The 18,305-nt window shown below is 45.6% G+C and overlaps 1 protein-coding gene across 2 annotated transcripts in view; it reads left to right on the forward strand.

Moving 5' to 3' along the window:
• Window positions 1-18,305, forward strand: part of EPHA6 (EPH receptor A6) — a 1,249,313-nt gene that overhangs the window by 1,066,822 nt on the left and 164,186 nt on the right. For both annotated transcript variants that reach the window (XM_069760991.1, XM_069760992.1), the window contains one exon: window positions 17,891-17,952. In XM_069760991.1, coding sequence (XP_069617092.1) covers window positions 17,891-17,952 — 62 coding nt within the window. The remainder of the gene's footprint in view (window positions 1-17,890; window positions 17,953-18,305) is intronic.

Consider the following 18,305-nt stretch of genomic DNA (forward strand, 5'->3'; position numbering starts at 1 on the left):
ATTATATAAAGTCATGGCTGAAAGTGTTGGCACCCTTGAAATTGTTTCAGTAAATGAAGTATTTTTCCAAGAAAATTCTTGCACTTAGTCATGTTTTGTTATACACACATTTTTTTCCTTTGTGTGTGTCACGATAATGTAAAAAATGTCATATTGTGAGATTAGTTTCAGAAGGTTACATGGCTTTCCAGATTCACGCTGCAGATTCGACCCCCCTTTCCCCTCTTCTGCATTCGCTCATACAAAGACAAAGCCCTATGGCAGACACTCTGTGCAACTTGATACCAATGTGTGAGCAGTTTATGGCTTTTAGCTGCAGCAGACAAATCTCCCTAAAACTACTAATTTCCTCCTCCCAACCAATACCAGCTTGAACTGGTATAGCCACTTCCAAACTGCATGCATTTCTTTGTTCTATTAACGGGATATATAGGAGCACGTATCTGAGCTAGGTTTATAAGAATTATATATTCCGGATGTCCATTGGTAGATCTATCCCTCACTTAAAGCGCTAGCAGCTAAATGCAACGAGTGCAAAGTGCGGATTTCTTCGTAAGCGGTTCAGGTAATTACTCCGTGTGTACACTTAGAAGAATCTCCATGATGTGGGGCACATTCTGATCATCATGTCTTTCTTATACGAGGTTCATACAGCGAGATATGTGTAAAAATAGTTTTTATATTCTAAGTAAAGGGGAGGTTTCAGCCTCTAAGTGATGTCACCACAGGGGGAGTGCCTGGGTTTTGGGTTAGGAATAACTTAGTGAGACAGCATTCTTGCAGTGTCTTTTGTCCGGGGTCCAGCTGCTATACAGAGGGGTGCTATGCGTCTGGATATATGCTCACCCTTCCCCCCAGTACACAGACAGTAAAGATGATACAATGACATAACGACCTGTAAGTGTTCTTTTCAATTTTAATCCCATTATATTTGCAATTTGTATTGTACATATGATATTGTCTCCTTTATAATTTCTTTTTATACTTTGTAAACACTGGCTTCCTTGTTTTGAAGTAAAATATAAAATTACTAGCTTGTCTCTCCATGCTCTAAACGAACTGTCACGTTCTCTGAAGTGAATTACGCTACTGATTTGGGTTGGCTCCGGACCCATTAATTCTTGGAAAATCGGAGCTGGTGGCAGCATACTTTGTCCTGTGCAATTGGGAGGCTTTGTAGCAATGGCGGCGTTGATAATTATTGTTCCTGCCTGAGTGGGAGTAGTTATATTGCCCTTGCTGCAGTGTGCCCAATAGCCAGTACATAGCAGGCAGTCTTTCTGGCGACTAATTACCCTTGGTGCAGTACCCTGACTGACCTGAGGGTAAGGGGGGCACCAGAGAGCTGCAAGTTCCAAACCGGAACTGGGAAGTGGGATATAGATAAATCCCCTTCAGAAAGAAGCAGGGGCAGCCAAACAACTCGGGTTCATGACAAATTGGTGTGAGTGGTGGGGATGATAAAGGTATCCTCCACCTGAACCGTGACATATTGGTGGGATGCCGGTGGGATTCCTGACAGTGTGTATTAGAACAACACAAAAAAACAGAAAAAATAGGCAACTTTGACATAATTGCACACAAAATTCCATAAATGGACAAGATAAAATTGTTGGCAACATCCCAAAACTTTGTTTTAAGCATGTGATGCTCGTTCAAACTCACCCTTGGCAAGTGACAGATGTGGTTTATATGTAAATCACACCTGAAACAGATAAAAAGGGGAGAAGTTAACTCAATCTTTGCATTGTGTGTCTGTGTGTGTCACACTAAGCAAGGAGAACAGGGAGAAGAGAACGGTCTGAGGACCAACCAAAATTGTTGAAAAATATTAACAATCTCAAGGTTACAAGTCCATCTGCAAAGATCTTGATAACAGGGGAGCACTTCCTCTTCCAGGCTGCTTTGTCGACAGGGCGTCACTGCTGACATCATGCTGATTTACAGTCAGCTCCCAGTAATTAGGCATGAAGCCGGCTATCAATCAGCATGATGTTGGAAGATATGTCAACAGAGCACAGTAGAAGAAAAGAAGCTGCTCTGACGACATGACATCAGCGGAAGCAGTGCAATTGTGGGCAAGAGCGGTCCATATCTGCTCTGGGTCAGCAGAGCAGGCAGGTAGTTAGCAGTTAAGCAGTTACTTGTTAGTCCTTAGCCCCTTATGCAAAAATAATAAGTCCCGAATATGCTTGTAAAAGCAGTTCAGGATTAAAATCAAAAAGTTTTATTTTTTTCTTCAAAAACAGCACTACACTTGTCCATGGGTTGCATATGGCATTGGCACTCAGCACTATTGAAGTGAATGATGCTGATCTGTTATACCATGTACAACCCAGCCCCTGAACAGACAAAGGCACAAAAAGACTGACTCTTTTTTTTCTAATCTCTGACAAAACCCTTTTAATCCCTTAGCGACAATGGCCCAAGACGATTATTCACTTTTTGCTATAGGGAGGTTTAATGACCATAACTTTTTTCTACTACTTATATTTTTGCATTGCATACTCTTGTCACTTTTTCATCCCTTTAATCCAATTTTTCTTCTTTTTAATTTTATTATAGGAAGTGTTGTACTAAAAAAGAAATAAATATTTTTTATTCATCTCTCTTTCTTTTCACATTATCAGACTAAAATAAAAGTGTATCAAAAGGATTTCCCATTTTATTTTGGGCATTTTATGGTTTTTAGCTTTGGAGGTACTATAGTATGGCATGCAAGTTAGAAATTGAAAATACTGCATGCAAATAATAAATAAAATAATCCAAACACCTCCTCCAAACATACTCCTATGTCTCAAAAAAATTCCTTAAGCCTGAATCAGACGTCCATGCTTCACATATATGTTCTATCTATGGATATTCTAGAATATGTATGTATATATGTATATAGCAGCCACATAGTATATAGCACAGACCATGTAGTATATAGCAAATATTACGTGACCTGTGCTATATACTATGCGGCTGCTATATACATACATACATATTGTAGAATACCTGATGCGTTAATACAGGCCACGCAGTATATAACAGTGGCCACGCAGTATATAACACAGCCCAAACAGTATATAACACAGGCCACGTGGTATATAGCAGCCACACAGTATATACCAGAGGTCACGTAGTATATAACACAGACCACGCAGTATATCACACAGCCCACGGAGCATATAACACAGCCCACGTACTATATAACACAGCCCACGCAGTATATAGAAGCCACGCAGTATATAACACAGGCCACGCAGTATATAACACAGGCCACACAGTATATCACACCGGCCACGCAGTATATCACACAGCCCACGGAGTATATAGCACAGCCCACGTACTATATAACACAGCCCACGCAGTATATATCAGCCACGCAGTATATAACACAAGGCACGTAGTATATAGCCCAGCCCACACAGTATATCACACAGCCCACGGAGTATATAACACAGCCCACGCAGTATATAGCAGCCACGCAGTATATACACAGGCGACATAGTACATAACACAGCCCACGCAGTATATAACACAGCCCATGCAGTATATAGCACAGCCCATGCAGTATATAACACTGCCCACGCAGTATATAACACTGCCCACGCAGTATATAACACAGCCAACACACTATATAACACAGCCCACGTACTATATAACACAGCCCACGCAGTATATAACACTGCCCACGCAGTATATAACACAGCCCACGCAGTATATAACACAGTCCACGTACTATATAACACAGCCCACGCAGTATATAGCAGCCACGCAGTATACAACACAGGGGACGTAGTATATAGCACAGGCCACGCAGTATATAACACAGGGCACGTAGTATATAGCACAGCCCACGCAGAATATCGCACAGCCCACGGAGTATATAACACTGCCCATGTAGTATATAGCAGCCACGCGGTGTATAACACAGTCCATGCAGTATTTAGCAGTGTGGGCACCATACCCCTGTTAAAAAAAAAAATTAAAATAACAAATAGTTATACACTCACCCCCTGAGATCCAGCAAAGCTGTGCCGAGAAGTACGGCTGCCGCCATCTTCCATTCCCAGGATGCATTACGAAATTACCCAGATGACTTAGTGGTCTCGCGAGACCGCTAAGTCTTCTGGGTAATTTCGCAATGCAGATGGCGGCTGGCGTGAGCGCATCGTCGGACTACGGAAGGTGAGAATAGCAGGTTTTTTGTTTTTTTATTATTTTTAACATTTTACTATTGAGCATAGGCAGCCTCAATAGTAAAAAAGTCCCACGGCAATGTCGTTGATTGGTCGCACCGGCTGGGCGCGACCAATCAGGGAAGCGGGATTTAAATCCCGCAGCAATGTCGCTGATTGGGCGCAACCAATCAGCGAAGCAGGATTTAAATCCTGCGCCAATGTCGGCTGGGCGCTACCAATCAGCGAAGCGGGATTTAAATCCCGCGCCAATGTCGCTGATTGGTCGCGCGCGCCGGCTGGGCGCTACCAATCAGCGAAACGGGATTTAAATCCCGCGCCAATATCACTGAATGGGTGCGCGGGCTGGGCACGAGCAATCAGCAAAGCAGGATTTAAATCCCGTGGCAATTCCGCTGATTGGTCGCGCCGGCTGGGCGCGAGCAATCAGGGAAGCGCGATTTAAATCCCACGCCAATGTCGGCTGGGCGCGACCAATCAGCGAAGCAGGATTTAAATCCCACGCCAATGTCGCTGATTGGTCGCGCGCCGGCTGGGCGCTACCAATCAGTGAAGTAGGATTTAAATCCCGCGCCAATGTCGCTGATTGGGCGCGCCGGCTGGGCGCAAGCAATCAGTGAAGTGGGATTTAAATCCCGCGGCAATGTCGCTGATTGGTTGCGCCGGCTGGGCACGACCAATCAGGGAAGCGGGATTTAAATCCCACGGCAATGTCGCTGATTGGGCGCGCCGGCTGGGCGTGACCAATCAGGGAAGCAGGATTTAAATCTCGCGGCAATGTCTCCTATGGACACCAGCCAGAGGCTGGCAAATATAGAGAGATGGACAAGAGAGACTGAGCGACTGTAAGCGAACACCGCAATCTGCTGGACCAAACTGAAAGTGAAAGTTAAAAAAAGAAAGAATTGTGTTAGGCTACTTTCACACTAGCGTTGGTACGGGGCCGTCGCCATGTGTCGGCCCGATGAACCGACGCAAACTGTGAAGAAAATGAACAACAGGGGCAGCGGATGCAGTTTTAAAACGCATCCGCTGCCCCATTGTAAGGTCCGGGGAGGAGGGGGCGGAGTGCCGGCCGCACATGCGCGGTCAGAAAAAGCGGAACCAACGGACAAAAAACGTTGCATGCAACGTTTTTTTATCCCGACGGACTGCAAAAACACGACGCATCCGTCGCACGACGGATGCAACGTGTGGCAATCCGTCGCAATGTGTCGCTAATGTAAGTCTATGGAGAAAAACGCATCCTGCAGGCAACTTTGCAGGATGCGTTTTTTCTCCAAAACGACGCATTGCGACTGAGGCCAAACGACGCTAGTGTGAAAGTAGCCTTAGCAGGAACAAAATTGTGCTGGGAGATTTGCAGGGGGAGTAAATTCGCCTGATGAACCTGATCAGGTGACACGCAGGAAGGACTTCCTGAATATAAAAGGCCTGGCCAGGCTGAGATGGGCAGTTGGTGCCAGAACCTGCACCAGGGCTGGTTGTATGCCTGCGAGTTGGGCTTGCAGCCACCATCACTTCAGAAGAGTCCAAGGGTGGACAGATGTCGGAGAAGGCCTGAGCTGTGAGGAAGGTCCATGCCCTCTCCAGTGAAGGTCATGACTAGTGCCAAACCAGGCCCGAGTTACTGGGACATGAGCGAGATTCAGACAACTCCAGTCAAGGCTTGGGATCCAGACGACGCTGGTCAAGTACTGAAGACCAGAGCAACGCCGGTCAACACCTGGAACCCAGATGACGCCAGTAAAGAGTCGAGGACCAGCTCCCACTTCACCAGGTCGAGTAGACGCCTGTTGGCGGTCAAGCACCAAAGATACATGAAGAATACGCGAACAGAGACTTTCACCTCAGCTGCTAATCAGAGGATGTGAGTGAGAAGAGCCATTACTTTCAGCACCGACTCACGGGACCGGGTTTGGGCAGGGGGAGGCTGAAGATGAGACTGGGCCTGGATGATGCTAAAGCAGTTCAGAAAGTGTTATTATACTTTGTCAGGGCATGGAAAGGTGCAAGGGTGCCCTAGAGACTGTTCCTGCTAAATACAGCCTTTGCCCCCTTCTTGTTTAGACCAAGGTTGTACTGCAGACCCCAAGCTGATGTCATATCTCTTGTAATGTACTAACCAATATATCTCTATGCATATACATGCCTGTCGCCTGTAAATGATACTTTGAATATTGTTCTTTTGCAATTTATCTATGATAATAATCTTTCCCGCATTTAATCCTGTTAAGTGAATAAAGTTGAAGTAGATTGTTGATCCCGCCTGTTGTCTCCACTGTTGCATTTAGATCACCTGCATTACACATTCACAGGAGTACAGCCATGACAGGCACAGAGGTCTTCAGCAGACCCCAAATTGTTATGGCAACTCATCAGCTCTCTTCAATCAGCGTCACAGGGTCGCCAATGGGAACATGGAATGCCGCTTCCCTCTGCCAGCACACTGTAAATGCTTCTGGAATTTGAAAGGTTAACAGTCAAGGGTGGAGCTCCTCTCCATGTTCGGCTGTTAGAAGCAGATGATGGCTAAATATCACAGTCATCATCTGCCGGGAAATGTCCCATGAACATGTCCGAAGCCAGTTCTGGTCACACGGTGCCCAGCATTTACGCTCGCATTTATTCCTGGTACCGGAAGTCCTGGACATGTAAGTGTTAAATCTTTCTTCTTAGTTAAATCCTTCATTTACATTTTCACATCTTCAATAGTATTTTAATCGCTTTCTAAAGTGATTCAAGTCATGTGTATTACATTTGGAAATGTGCTTAAAGACATTGGATTAAGTTGTGCTTTTCTCAACCCTTCACATTAATTCTCACATGCAGATTGCGTTTCAAGAATTCAATTTTCAACATGATTATTTTTTGAGTAAATGGAAATCCTGGAATATGGGCTTTACATAGGATGAGCGAACAGCCGCCGTGCCGTCTTATAGAAGGGAACAAAACAAACCATAGAGAGCCATTATTTATCAGATCTGACTGGCAAAGTTTCTGGGGGGTTACTTAAGTCAGACATTGATTGGAGCGGCTACTTGAAAATAGTGATTAAAGGAAATTCCTTTCAACTCCAGAGCATCTAAATGGCTGCAAATTACTGAAAGGTGGCAATCAGCACGAGCCGGCTCGACCCTGTGTAGCTATCGCTCCATTAATTGCTTGTTTTGTTGGGAGACTCGCTCCAAGGTTTTAACACTGATTTATAAAACTTCAGATAAAATGTTTCCAGGCATTTCAGTCTGTTAAATTGGTAACCCCGAGGCCAGGCCTAAAGATGTTGACAAACCTCTGTGGTTCTAAGCAACATATATTACATTCACAGCAAGGGTCTCTGAACTTTGAGATTGTAAGCGCTTTCCATGCGGGCTCACCGCACAGCAGTTATAGCAGAGATGCACTGCTCGAAAAATCACAAGGTCACAGCTGACAGGCGAGAACTTTATTTTTTCCCTTTTTCCTACTTAATATTCTGTGTTTTGTTTGAACTTCTTAAAAAGCGTCTGTCTGTGTGAGCGCAAAGATGGGGTACAGCACGGGATTAGCAATAAATGGTAAAAAATAAAACTAATACTATCAGTAAACCGGTGGGCCACCTGATATTCTTTTTTATTGGTCTGTAGATTCTCAGCTGCAGTTAATTTATTTTTATTGTTTATGCTTATTTATTCTCTTACATAACACCATTAATATCCTCAGCGCTTTACAAACATAATCACTGTCCTCACTATCTAAATTCCCTATCAGTATCTTCGGCGTGTGGAAGAAACTCACGCAAACACAGGGAGAACATACAAACTCCTTGCAGATGCTGTCCTTGGTGGGATTTGAACCTAGGACCCCAACGCTGCTGTAGTTAATTGATTGATTAAAATAAGTTATCACCTATCCTAAGGCTAAGGTCACACAAATTTTACTCCCCAAAAGGGAACTTGTATCCCCCTTTCCAGAAAGCCTGACTGCTGTTTTATTCTTTTTCATAGGGAAAGAATGTATCACTGGTCGAGCATGTGTAAGGTGCGCAGTGCGGTAGTCATGGGCGAGGGGCTATTGTTCTCCTCCACCCTGGCACCCCAGAAATAAACGCTGTCCCAGTTCCCATGTGCTGTACGTGCAGTGCAGTTGACTCGTGTTTTGGCCGCAGGCCTCCGCTGTCTCCACGATCCCAGATCCAGGACCAGCCGCATATTCAATAGGGGACACCCAGTTTGTTTCAATAAGTTCGTCTTTACTGAACAGTTCAAGTACAGCCATCTTTAACTCAGTATCGGGCACAGCACCCTCCGTCACTTGTTTCCTCCACACAGAACATCTCATGTCTGTTCTCACCTTTAGCACTGATTATCCGTACGCTTCAGCCTCCTGTCAGCCTCAGGGTTTCCAAATCCGACTCCGCAGTGTGAGGTCCACCATGTTTCCCTCATACAGTTCTACATCCATCTTCCACTGTATAGTAGGGTTGTCAGTACTCTCCATAGCCCCGGACGTAAGCCTTAGGTTCAGGACATTGCAGGAATGTCCGTAGGGAGGTTTGTGCGACCTCATACTGCCAGAACGTAATTTGCCCACGCTGGGCTTCAGCCCACTGCACCTTGAACTCGCCCTAGCAACTGTCACCAACAAACTCCTTCACTATCTAACTAAGCCAGGACATGAAGTTGTTGCCTTTTATTGGCCCTAACCCCTCCCACTTTGGGGTGGACCAATCACCAACTGTCTTCTTTGTCTGCCCTAGCAGTCGGTTGCTGGGCAAACTTCAACTTTCACCTATGTAACTTCAGTCACTACCTTCTAACAGTATGCTCTGAACATCCTATATCTAATGTGCCCCCAACTAAATCTTCCCACTTTTACCTTAATCTCTAAGTCCTATGCCATGCTTTATATACTCTAAACTTAACCCTTGACTTTCTCTGTACACTATGCATGAATAACATTATACATTAATCACAATACATTAAATAAACCGTGTGCATTAGTGCCTATGAAACTCTATGCAAATTCACATCTTAATACTGGATTCTGATTAATTGGAATGTGTAACACTCCTGCTTATTTCTGAAGAGCTGCTCAAACAGCGCATCTTACATAAAGGGGTTTTCCGGGGATTTACCTGACACCTTCACCAATCTGCCGTTCCCAGTGTCATTGGCGGCTGGAACTGTTCAGTTGCAGAGTTGCACAGCAACATTGACTGTATAGAGGCCACAGCTGAGTACTGCACATTTGCCCCCTAATTAAATCAGTAGGGGGCAGATGTGCTTTACCCGGCAGCAGCCACTATTCCGTCAACAGAGCTGTGCTGTGTAGCTCTGTAACTGAGCAGTTTCACTGCCGATGACACAGGGTTGCGCTGATTGGATATGCCATCAATGTTATAGTCCCGGACAACCCCTTTAAGGGGGTACTGTCATGTTCCATAAATATATAATTGTTTTACCTGGTGTAAATGCTGCTGCTCTTTTAATTCTCATGCTTTTTTTGTTTGCTTTTTTATTTTTTTTATTTCTGATCCTCCCTGTTTCTGAAATATGGCTTCTTCCTCCCTGTAAATTTCTCTAGCCTTGTTAGCAAAGTGGGAGTGATCTTCATGAATTCATGAAGATGCATATAGAGAAGTGGACGTGGTCATCAGCTCTTCTCTATTAGGCTATGTGCACACTTTGCAGATTGCACTGCGGATTTTTCCGCAGCGGAATTGCAAAATCCGCAGTGAAAACCCATCGCGGTTTTTACTGCGGATTTATCGCGGTTTTTACTGCGTTTTCTTCTGCGGATTTTCAACTGCAGTTTTCTATTGGAGCAGCTGAAAATCCACAGAAAAGAAGTGACATGCTGCGGAATGTAATCCGCAGCGTTTCCGCGCGGATTTTTCTGCAGCATGTGCACAGCGTTTTTTGTTTCCCATAGGTTTACATTGAAATGTAAACTCATGGGAAACTGCTGCAGATCCGCAGCGGTCAAATCCGCTGCGGATCCGCAGCAAAATCCGCAAAGTGTGAATATAGCCTAAGACTTCTTGAAGATCACACCCCTTAGGCTAAAAAGACTAGATTTATGGGATAGAGAAAATCCATGTAACTGGTGCATCAAAAAGTTAAAAATGGATCATTCAACAAAATTTAAAAAATAAAAATGTATTAAAAACGCATTGTACAGAAACACTTGAGGAAGGCATAGTACAGTCAAAACACGTTGTACATTAACACCTGAGGAAGGCAGGGTACAGCCAAAACGCTTTGTACAGAAACACCTGAGGAAGGCGGGATACAGCCAAACGTGTTGTACAAAAACATCTGAGGAAGGTGGGGTACAGCCAAAGCACGGTGCTCCAACTATTACGGAATCAATATACGTATACAAGCAAATGCAAACAATAAATGCAGAATGATGCTACTCTACGTATAGCCTCCCTGGCCTCTAAGCAGGCCACACGGCTGCTGTGTTCTGTCTGTTGAAGCCAACACTAGGCCCTGACATGTGCACAAAACAGGAACAAACTCACGGTGATGTTGGGGACTCATCCAGTCTCGGGAGCCCCCAACAGTCTAGTACAGTGGTGCGCACGGCTCTCTGCCAGCTCCGTGAAACATGGTCTCATGTCTCATGTGGTGTTGACCACCTGGGACCCCCATCTCTTTTTTTTGCAAATGTTTGCATTTTAAAGTGTTTCCAATAAATTGACTTTTTAGAAGATCCATGCTGGAAATTATTTTTTCTTTTTCATTGCTGGCTCTGGACTACGCCCTTGACCAAGGCGGCTCCGTGCGTGGACATCATTGCACTGTTGAGGGATTGGTGAGCTGACTTATTTTCTTCCCATTTTTTCCTTTTTCCCTATTTTTAGATTTAGGAAGTGGAGTAGCACCTTCAGGTGGCAATGGAGCAGAACAGACCTTAGACTGGCAGGACCACAGCATATTTCTGTGAAGTACTCTAGGGGCAGACACCCCACTCTCAATCTGCACCTTGTAGACTGGGCCTTCAGCATACACTCGTTTGATTACTCTGTATGGCTGTACTTCCCATCCTCACTTAGTTTTCCCTTGGAGCGTTTCTCTCTGGCCAATACTTGGTCTCCGGGTTGGAGCGGTATCTCTTGAGTCAGTTTACGGTCCATATGTTCTTTTTCCTGCAGCTGCTGACCCGCCAACCGCCGTATTGTTTGTAATCGTCGCCGATGCTCTTTCACCCATTAAGTGACAGTTCGCTCCATCATCTCCTCTGGCTGTTCCAAATTCAGCTCAATGATCTCTCATCCATCTCTTCCAAACAGCAGTAGATAAGGGGTATAACCCATTAACGGAGTGGAACCGATTGTTGTACATCCAGACCAACTCTGGCCAACATGCCTTCTTATCCTCCTCCAACGTTTTCAGCATTTGAAGTAGGGTTCGGATGAAGTGTTCACATGCTCTATTGCCTTGAGGATGGTAAGGGGTGGTCCGGGACCACTCAATGACATACAAATGATACAATTCTTCCATCACCTTGCTTTAGAAACATGCACCTTGGTCGGAGTGGATGCACTTTGGGCACCCATACACCCCAATGAACTCTTGACTGATGGCTCTCGTCACCAACTTCTCTAGTCGGGGTGACTACTGTGAACTTGGAGAAATGATCGGTCATCACTGAACAGTACTGTAGCCCTCGGGCCAAATGTCCCTTGAGGAGATAGTCGATCATCAAGACTTCTAGCGGTTCCTTAGTTTGTATGGTCTGGATGGGTGCCCTCTGTAATCATAATGAGGTTGCATACTCAACATTGCCGGCAAACTATTTCCACAAAAGACTCCAACCAGGGGCAATATACGTACCGCTGTAACCATTGGTAGGTCTTTGTGGGTCCAAAGTGAGCTCCAAATTCGTGGGCTTTTTTTTTAGCTATTTCTTGAGCCATTCTTCCTGGGATGACCCCCGGCCACCTTACTTCCATATCTTTTGTCTGTTGTCTCTTACGATATAACACTGATTCTCGCACTTCCAGTCTATCCCACTGGTGTAAGACACTCTTCATTTCATCGTCCAGATCATCTCTCTTGTTTGCCAGGCTTCCGCTTCTGAGTTACCCACCATTTCATCTGTCTCAGCCCTTTGTCTTCATCCTGAACATGTCCCCATTCCTCATTGGTTCTCCCCAGGGATCGGGGTGGTGTGTAGGCCTCCCTACTTGACTGGGCCGCAACCATTGGGGGCTTAAACTTACGAAAGTCTGGGGTTTCCTCCTCTTCAAGTTGTTCATCAAGATCCCCCACTGGAGTCTCCACAGTCACTCTTTACAGCCCATCAGCATTTGCGTTTTTGGTAGCAGAGCGATAACAGATGGTAAAGTCAAACTTGGCTAGGCGAGCCACCCACCGCTGTTCTAAGGCCCCCAATTTAGCATTCTCAAGGTGGGCCAGGGGATTATTGTCTGTTCGAACTTGAATCTTGGTCCCTGTCAGGAAGGCTGCAAACTTCTTTGTCCAGGGCCAGGAACTCTAACCGGCAGGAGCTGTAATTGTGGGGGTTTCTTTTGCTGTCTCGCAGGGACCTGCTGGCATACCAAACGACTCTCTCATGTCCATCCTGTATCTAAGAAAGACCTGCACTGAGTCCATGAAGGCTACCTTCTGTGTACAATAGGAAAGTTTGATCGAAATCTGCGTAGGCCAAAATCAGGGCTGAAGTAAGGGCATTCTTTATAGCCTGGAAGGCCTCGTCTTGTATCTGGGCCCAACGGATGCACTATCTCTTCGGCACTCTGGCGGTCCCCCTCAGCTCGTTCAGAGGACTTCGCGAAGTCTTTGACAAACCGGCGGTAGTACCCGGCGATCCCCAGAAAGGCCTGGAGATCTCTCACTGTTTGAGAGACTGGCCACTTCTGGATAGCAGCCACTTTTTCTGGTGAGGGTAGAACTCCATTTTGTGACCCAGGTACTCGATTTCTCTCTTGAAGAGGTGGCACTTCTTTGGCTTCACCTTCAGGTTATGAGCCCGCAGTCTTCCGAGTACCTATCTTAGCCGGGTGAGGTGTTCTTCGAATGAGGCCGAAAACACAATGATATCATCCAGATAGATCAGGGTAGCCTCAAAATTTAAGTCTCCCAAACACTTTTCCATCAGCCGTTGAAACGTGCCCGGAGCACTGGAGAGCCCGAAGGGCATCCAGTTTAACTCAATCAGTCCCATAGGGAGGATGATGTCTTTCTCTGCCACGGCTACTTGCCAGTATCCGCTTGCTAGGTCCAAGGTGGATAAGTACTTGGCTTTCCCCAACGCTGTCAAGGATTCCTCGATGCGGGGTAACGGACATGAGTCTTGAACAGTGCAGGCATTGGCTTTCCTGGAATCTACACAGAACTGTATGGTCCCATCCTTTCTTCTTGCTGAGCACCCCTGGGGCTGCCCAAGGGCTCTGACTACCCTGCACTACCCCTGAATCCAGCATCTGCCTCTGTAATGTCTTCACCTCTTGGTACATCTTGGGTGGGATCTGCCGCTATCATTCTCAAATTGGATGAGCTTCCCCAGTTGGTATCTCATGCGTGATGGCTTCAGTACAGCCGAAATCCTCAGCGTGACGGGCGAATGCGGCCTGATTTTCCCACAGCATAGCTTCTATTGCTTGCACACACTCAGTGCCCAGAGCCTTCACATCCACTTCCATTTGATCAAGGATTACCCGTCCACTCCGGGGATGGCATCTCTTCGGCCCCCGCAGCATCTGCTAGGGTATACCCCGCACCTTCTATCGGTGAGAAAGACATCTCCTTCTGACTCACCACTTCACCCTTATGTAGGTACACCAGGGCCAGATCTTTCCCTCGTGGCAAGGTGACCTCCCCGGGGCCCACATTCAAAGCTCTTATGGGGACATGTCCTTTCTGGACCACAGCTATTGTACGAGCTATCATGATTTTTTGGTCCACTCCTCCGCCTACCACAGGCTGAACAATCACTTCCAACCCATCGAGGTTGCGATATGTTCCCACTGGAAGGTGTAATATAGTTTCATACTCGGGAAGCAGGATTTTACAGGCTCTTTACCAGGAGCCCTGATGACCTCTACTGTCTGATAAGATGGCACACTCTTCTGTGTCCCACAGATGCGGATCAGTCGTTGAAGGGCTTCTTGAGTAGGCTTATGTGTAGTAGCCTTCAAATATCCAGGTCCCCATTTGGTAAACATAATCTGATCGAGTTCATATGGGATATTCATTCCCATTACTACAGGTACATCTTCTTTGATAGACTCAGGGACTAGCAAGATCCCTTTTCTCCCCACTTCTTGCCCACAGATTAGAATATCCATCCACACGACCCCGATGACCAGGATCGGATGTTGATTGGCAGCAAGCAACCGCATCAATGTCTCTTTTTCTGGCTTGGCCAAGGCCTGGAAATGCTGCTTGAAATATGTTTCTGGCATTGTCGTCACTTGTGACCCGGTATCTATCAAGCAATCCACTAGAACACCCTCAAATTCAGCACGCAGGATGGGACACCCAGCAATCAAGTGTTTGTTATTACACGGAGCGGCCTCTCTCCGCGCCTCCCTCGCAGAGTGCCGCACTACTGCGGGGGTTGGTAGTTTAACAGCGGCTTCCGCTGGCCTTGACAGTAATTCCGACAGTTTCTGGCAAGGTGCCCCCGTCCTTCACATTCCCAGAATTGGATGGCTCCTCCTTGCTGGGGGGCACCTTGAGCCACTGCTTGTGCCTCCGATGCTTGACGGGAGGGGGCTTGCTCCCACTGATCCCTTATCCGTCGGGCCGAAGAATAGTTGCATGAGTGCGATGGGTCAGACTGTTGTAGTTCTCCCACTCTTCGTTCCATCTTGGTCAGTTTCTCTTGCACATTGACAAGGGACTGCTGCAAGTCTTGTACCACCTGGACCAGATGGTTTGGGTCCCCTCTGGTATTGGCACCCTGTACACACACCTCACCCCAGATGTGTAGCTTTCTTCTTTACTTCGGGCCACTGTTTCCGCCAGGATTTGATGAAATGTAAGAGCCGGATCTGCCCTGACCTGTTCTGACAGTACTCGCCACAATGATGTGCTGTGCAGTCCCAGAATGAATTGCTCCCGGAGTATCCGGTCTTTAGAGCCCATGTCACCAAGTCCATCCGACTCCTTTTTCTCGACCTCCGCTAACACTTCTTGCAGTGCTGTTGCATACTGAGAAATTCCATCTTCTTCCCGTTGTAGCCTAGAGAAAAATTTGGCGCGAAGGTGTCCCACACTAGCAGTCTCGCCTTAGATCTCTTCCAGGAACTAGTTCCTTCAGGGTACTATGGGTGAGTTCTGGTTGTAGGCAGATGTTTCTACGGATTTCTTCCTCTAGGGAAGTTAAAGCGATGTTCACTTCAAGGTCTTGGCTGATGTTATAAATCTTCAGAGTGCTTTGCAGCCGGGACACCCAGTCGGACAGTGGCATATTATTGCCGTCAAACTTTGGTAGCACACTAAATATGGTGCTCATAGGGAGTGTCCTTGCAGAGGTTCCATCAATGCCCACAGTATCCCTATTAACATTAGCATTCCCGCCGTTGCTGTCTGCTGCCTCCATCTTGGTGACAGCACTCTGCTCGCACTTGAAGCAATGGCCGGGGAACCACCACGGTGCAGGGAGCTTACTGTACACAAGACGAGGTGCAAACAACAAAGGGTAAATTTATTGGAAGGCAAGGAATGAAGTGGAAGAGGAAGGTGCAAACAGGGGTATGCAAGGGCAAAAGATAATTTACAAGAGTTGTATTCTTTAGCTGGGCCATCAAATAGCATGGTGCTCCAACTATTACAGAATCAATATACGTACACAAGCAAATGCAAACAATAAACGCAGAATGATGCTACTCTACGTATAGCCTCCCTGGCCTCTCTATGCAGGCCATACGGCTGCCGTGTTCTGTCTGTTGAAGCCTACACTAGGCCCTGACATGTGCACAAAACAGGAACAAACTCACGGCGATACTGGGGACTCAGATCCAGTCCCGGGGGTCCCCAACAGTCTAGTACGGTGGTGCACACGGCTCTCTGCCAGCTCCGTGAAACATGGTCTTCTCCTTGCTTCTGGGTCCTCCTTGCTTCTTGGTCCGGGAGGTGCTCCTGGAAACTGTAAATCCCTTTCTCGGTATCATCATGGCTTCTCAAACTAACACAGGACAACCACCCTTGCTGCACCCGAAGAGTCTGTCCAATTTCACAAGTCCACTCCGTCCCAGGCTGTGGGTCCTCTTTTACAACCACGAGCAGCACAGACGTTCTCTGCAGCAGCTCTTGCTCACACACTCTAAAGGCTCAACTCCTCTCCTCAGCACATGGCAGTACATTCACGCAGTCTATTGCAGGGGGGAGCAGAACATTCCATCACACCAGACAAGGGGGTGCTGTCTCTTAAAGTGGCAGCGTGTTCCTTACTGTCCATAACAGCACCACACCCCTACACAGAAACACCTGGGGAAGGCAGGGTACAGCAAAAACACGTTGTACAGAAACACCTGAGGAAGGCAGGGTACAGCCAAAACGCGTTGTACAGAAACACCTAAGGAAGGCAAGGTGCCGCCAAAACGCATTCTGTTTTTAATACATTTTATTTTTTCACTTTTGCACAGCAGCCTGGTTGTCTGCACCCATCCACAATTGTTCATTCGGTTTATACAGTTGTGCCCTACCTGCACAACATCAGCAGGTGAGAAGTTTTTTCTTTTAGTGGTCACATTAATACTCACTAACTAGTCTCAGAAACGCGCTATTCTCTGTCCCGTTTTTCCATCTATTATATAAATACTAGATTTATATACATGGAAGAAGGAGTCATCTCTCAAAAACAGAGGTGCAGGAGCAAAAAAAAACAAACCATGTGACATTTTTAGACTTGGTCTCTGTGAGATCCCCAGGGTTTCACAATAGAGTGTCTAGATCTATAGGGATATGCCTTATTGCCTCAGTAGGTAATGTTAATAAATTGATAATTTATTCCAGGAAGAAAAACAGAGGAACTGTTCATTAAAACGCTCCTCCAGAATTGTTATTAATAGGCAATACAGACATTTACTAAAGCAGACATGTCTGGAGAGCTGATAGGTTCACTTAAAGGGGTCACCTGAACTCCTTCAATCATACAGAATTCTACTTACAGCCGTCTATTGAACATGATAATTCTTGAATTTATTTTCCGTACTGTTTGTTGAATTCTAAAACATGTGACATCAGTTGAATAAAAATAGAGAAAGTAATGAAAACACAACAGATATTTTTTTGTGTAAGCGGACAATCAATCATCAAGATTGCATTTTAATAGAACTGATGTTTAAAAACATGAGCATATGTATCGCTGGACCTACTTTTGCCTTAATGACTTTTCTGATGCATTCTATTTTGTGATTGAAAATGCTTAACAAAGATGCATATTGTCGCGCTGATGACTACCACCGACATAAGTCATTATGTACAGTCCTGCGCCCGCCACTGCCGAGTGCCAGGTAATAAAAGAAGCAGCAGTCTACGCAATGAGTAACGTGCCGCACCGGCATTCTCCAGCATCTACAGAAATAATTTACTTTAACTTATGTTTTTGGGTACCCGGTGGTATAAGACATATGAACTTCATTAAAGTAATACAGATAATCTTTCCATAACAGCTGGAAATGTATAACCAACCCCATAATACACCTTTAATCTCCCTAATGAATTTCTTTGCTGTGTTCGCAGGCAGACCCGTAATGATTGTGGTTGAATACATGGAGAATGGATCCCTGGACTCATTCCTGCGGGTGAGGTGTCATTTTCTGGTGACATTTGAATAAGAAACAATTCCGGACTAGGATTTTAAATCATTTATTATAAATTAATTTTTGCCTAATGTTATTCATAGATTTTTTTTTTGGCCTGAAGAATAGCTGCTTTTCCCTCCAGGCTGCATTACCTTTAGTATCGTGATCTATTAAAGTATGTCTGCCAAATAAAGAAGACTTGAACTTAAGAATATAATTGATTTCTCCTCCAAATACACTAAGCATTTACAAAAAAAAATATATGTTTTAAATTAAGGTAGTGGAAATGAGATGGGATTGTTTTGCGTTGGATCTATTTTGTATATTTTTTCGTTTTAGTTTATTCTGTAATT

The sequence above is a fragment of the Ranitomeya imitator genome, chromosome 3 (genome assembly GCF_032444005.1).
Source record: "Ranitomeya imitator isolate aRanImi1 chromosome 3, aRanImi1.pri, whole genome shotgun sequence".
NCBI classification, from domain to species: Eukaryota; Metazoa; Chordata; class Amphibia; order Anura; family Dendrobatidae; genus Ranitomeya; species Ranitomeya imitator.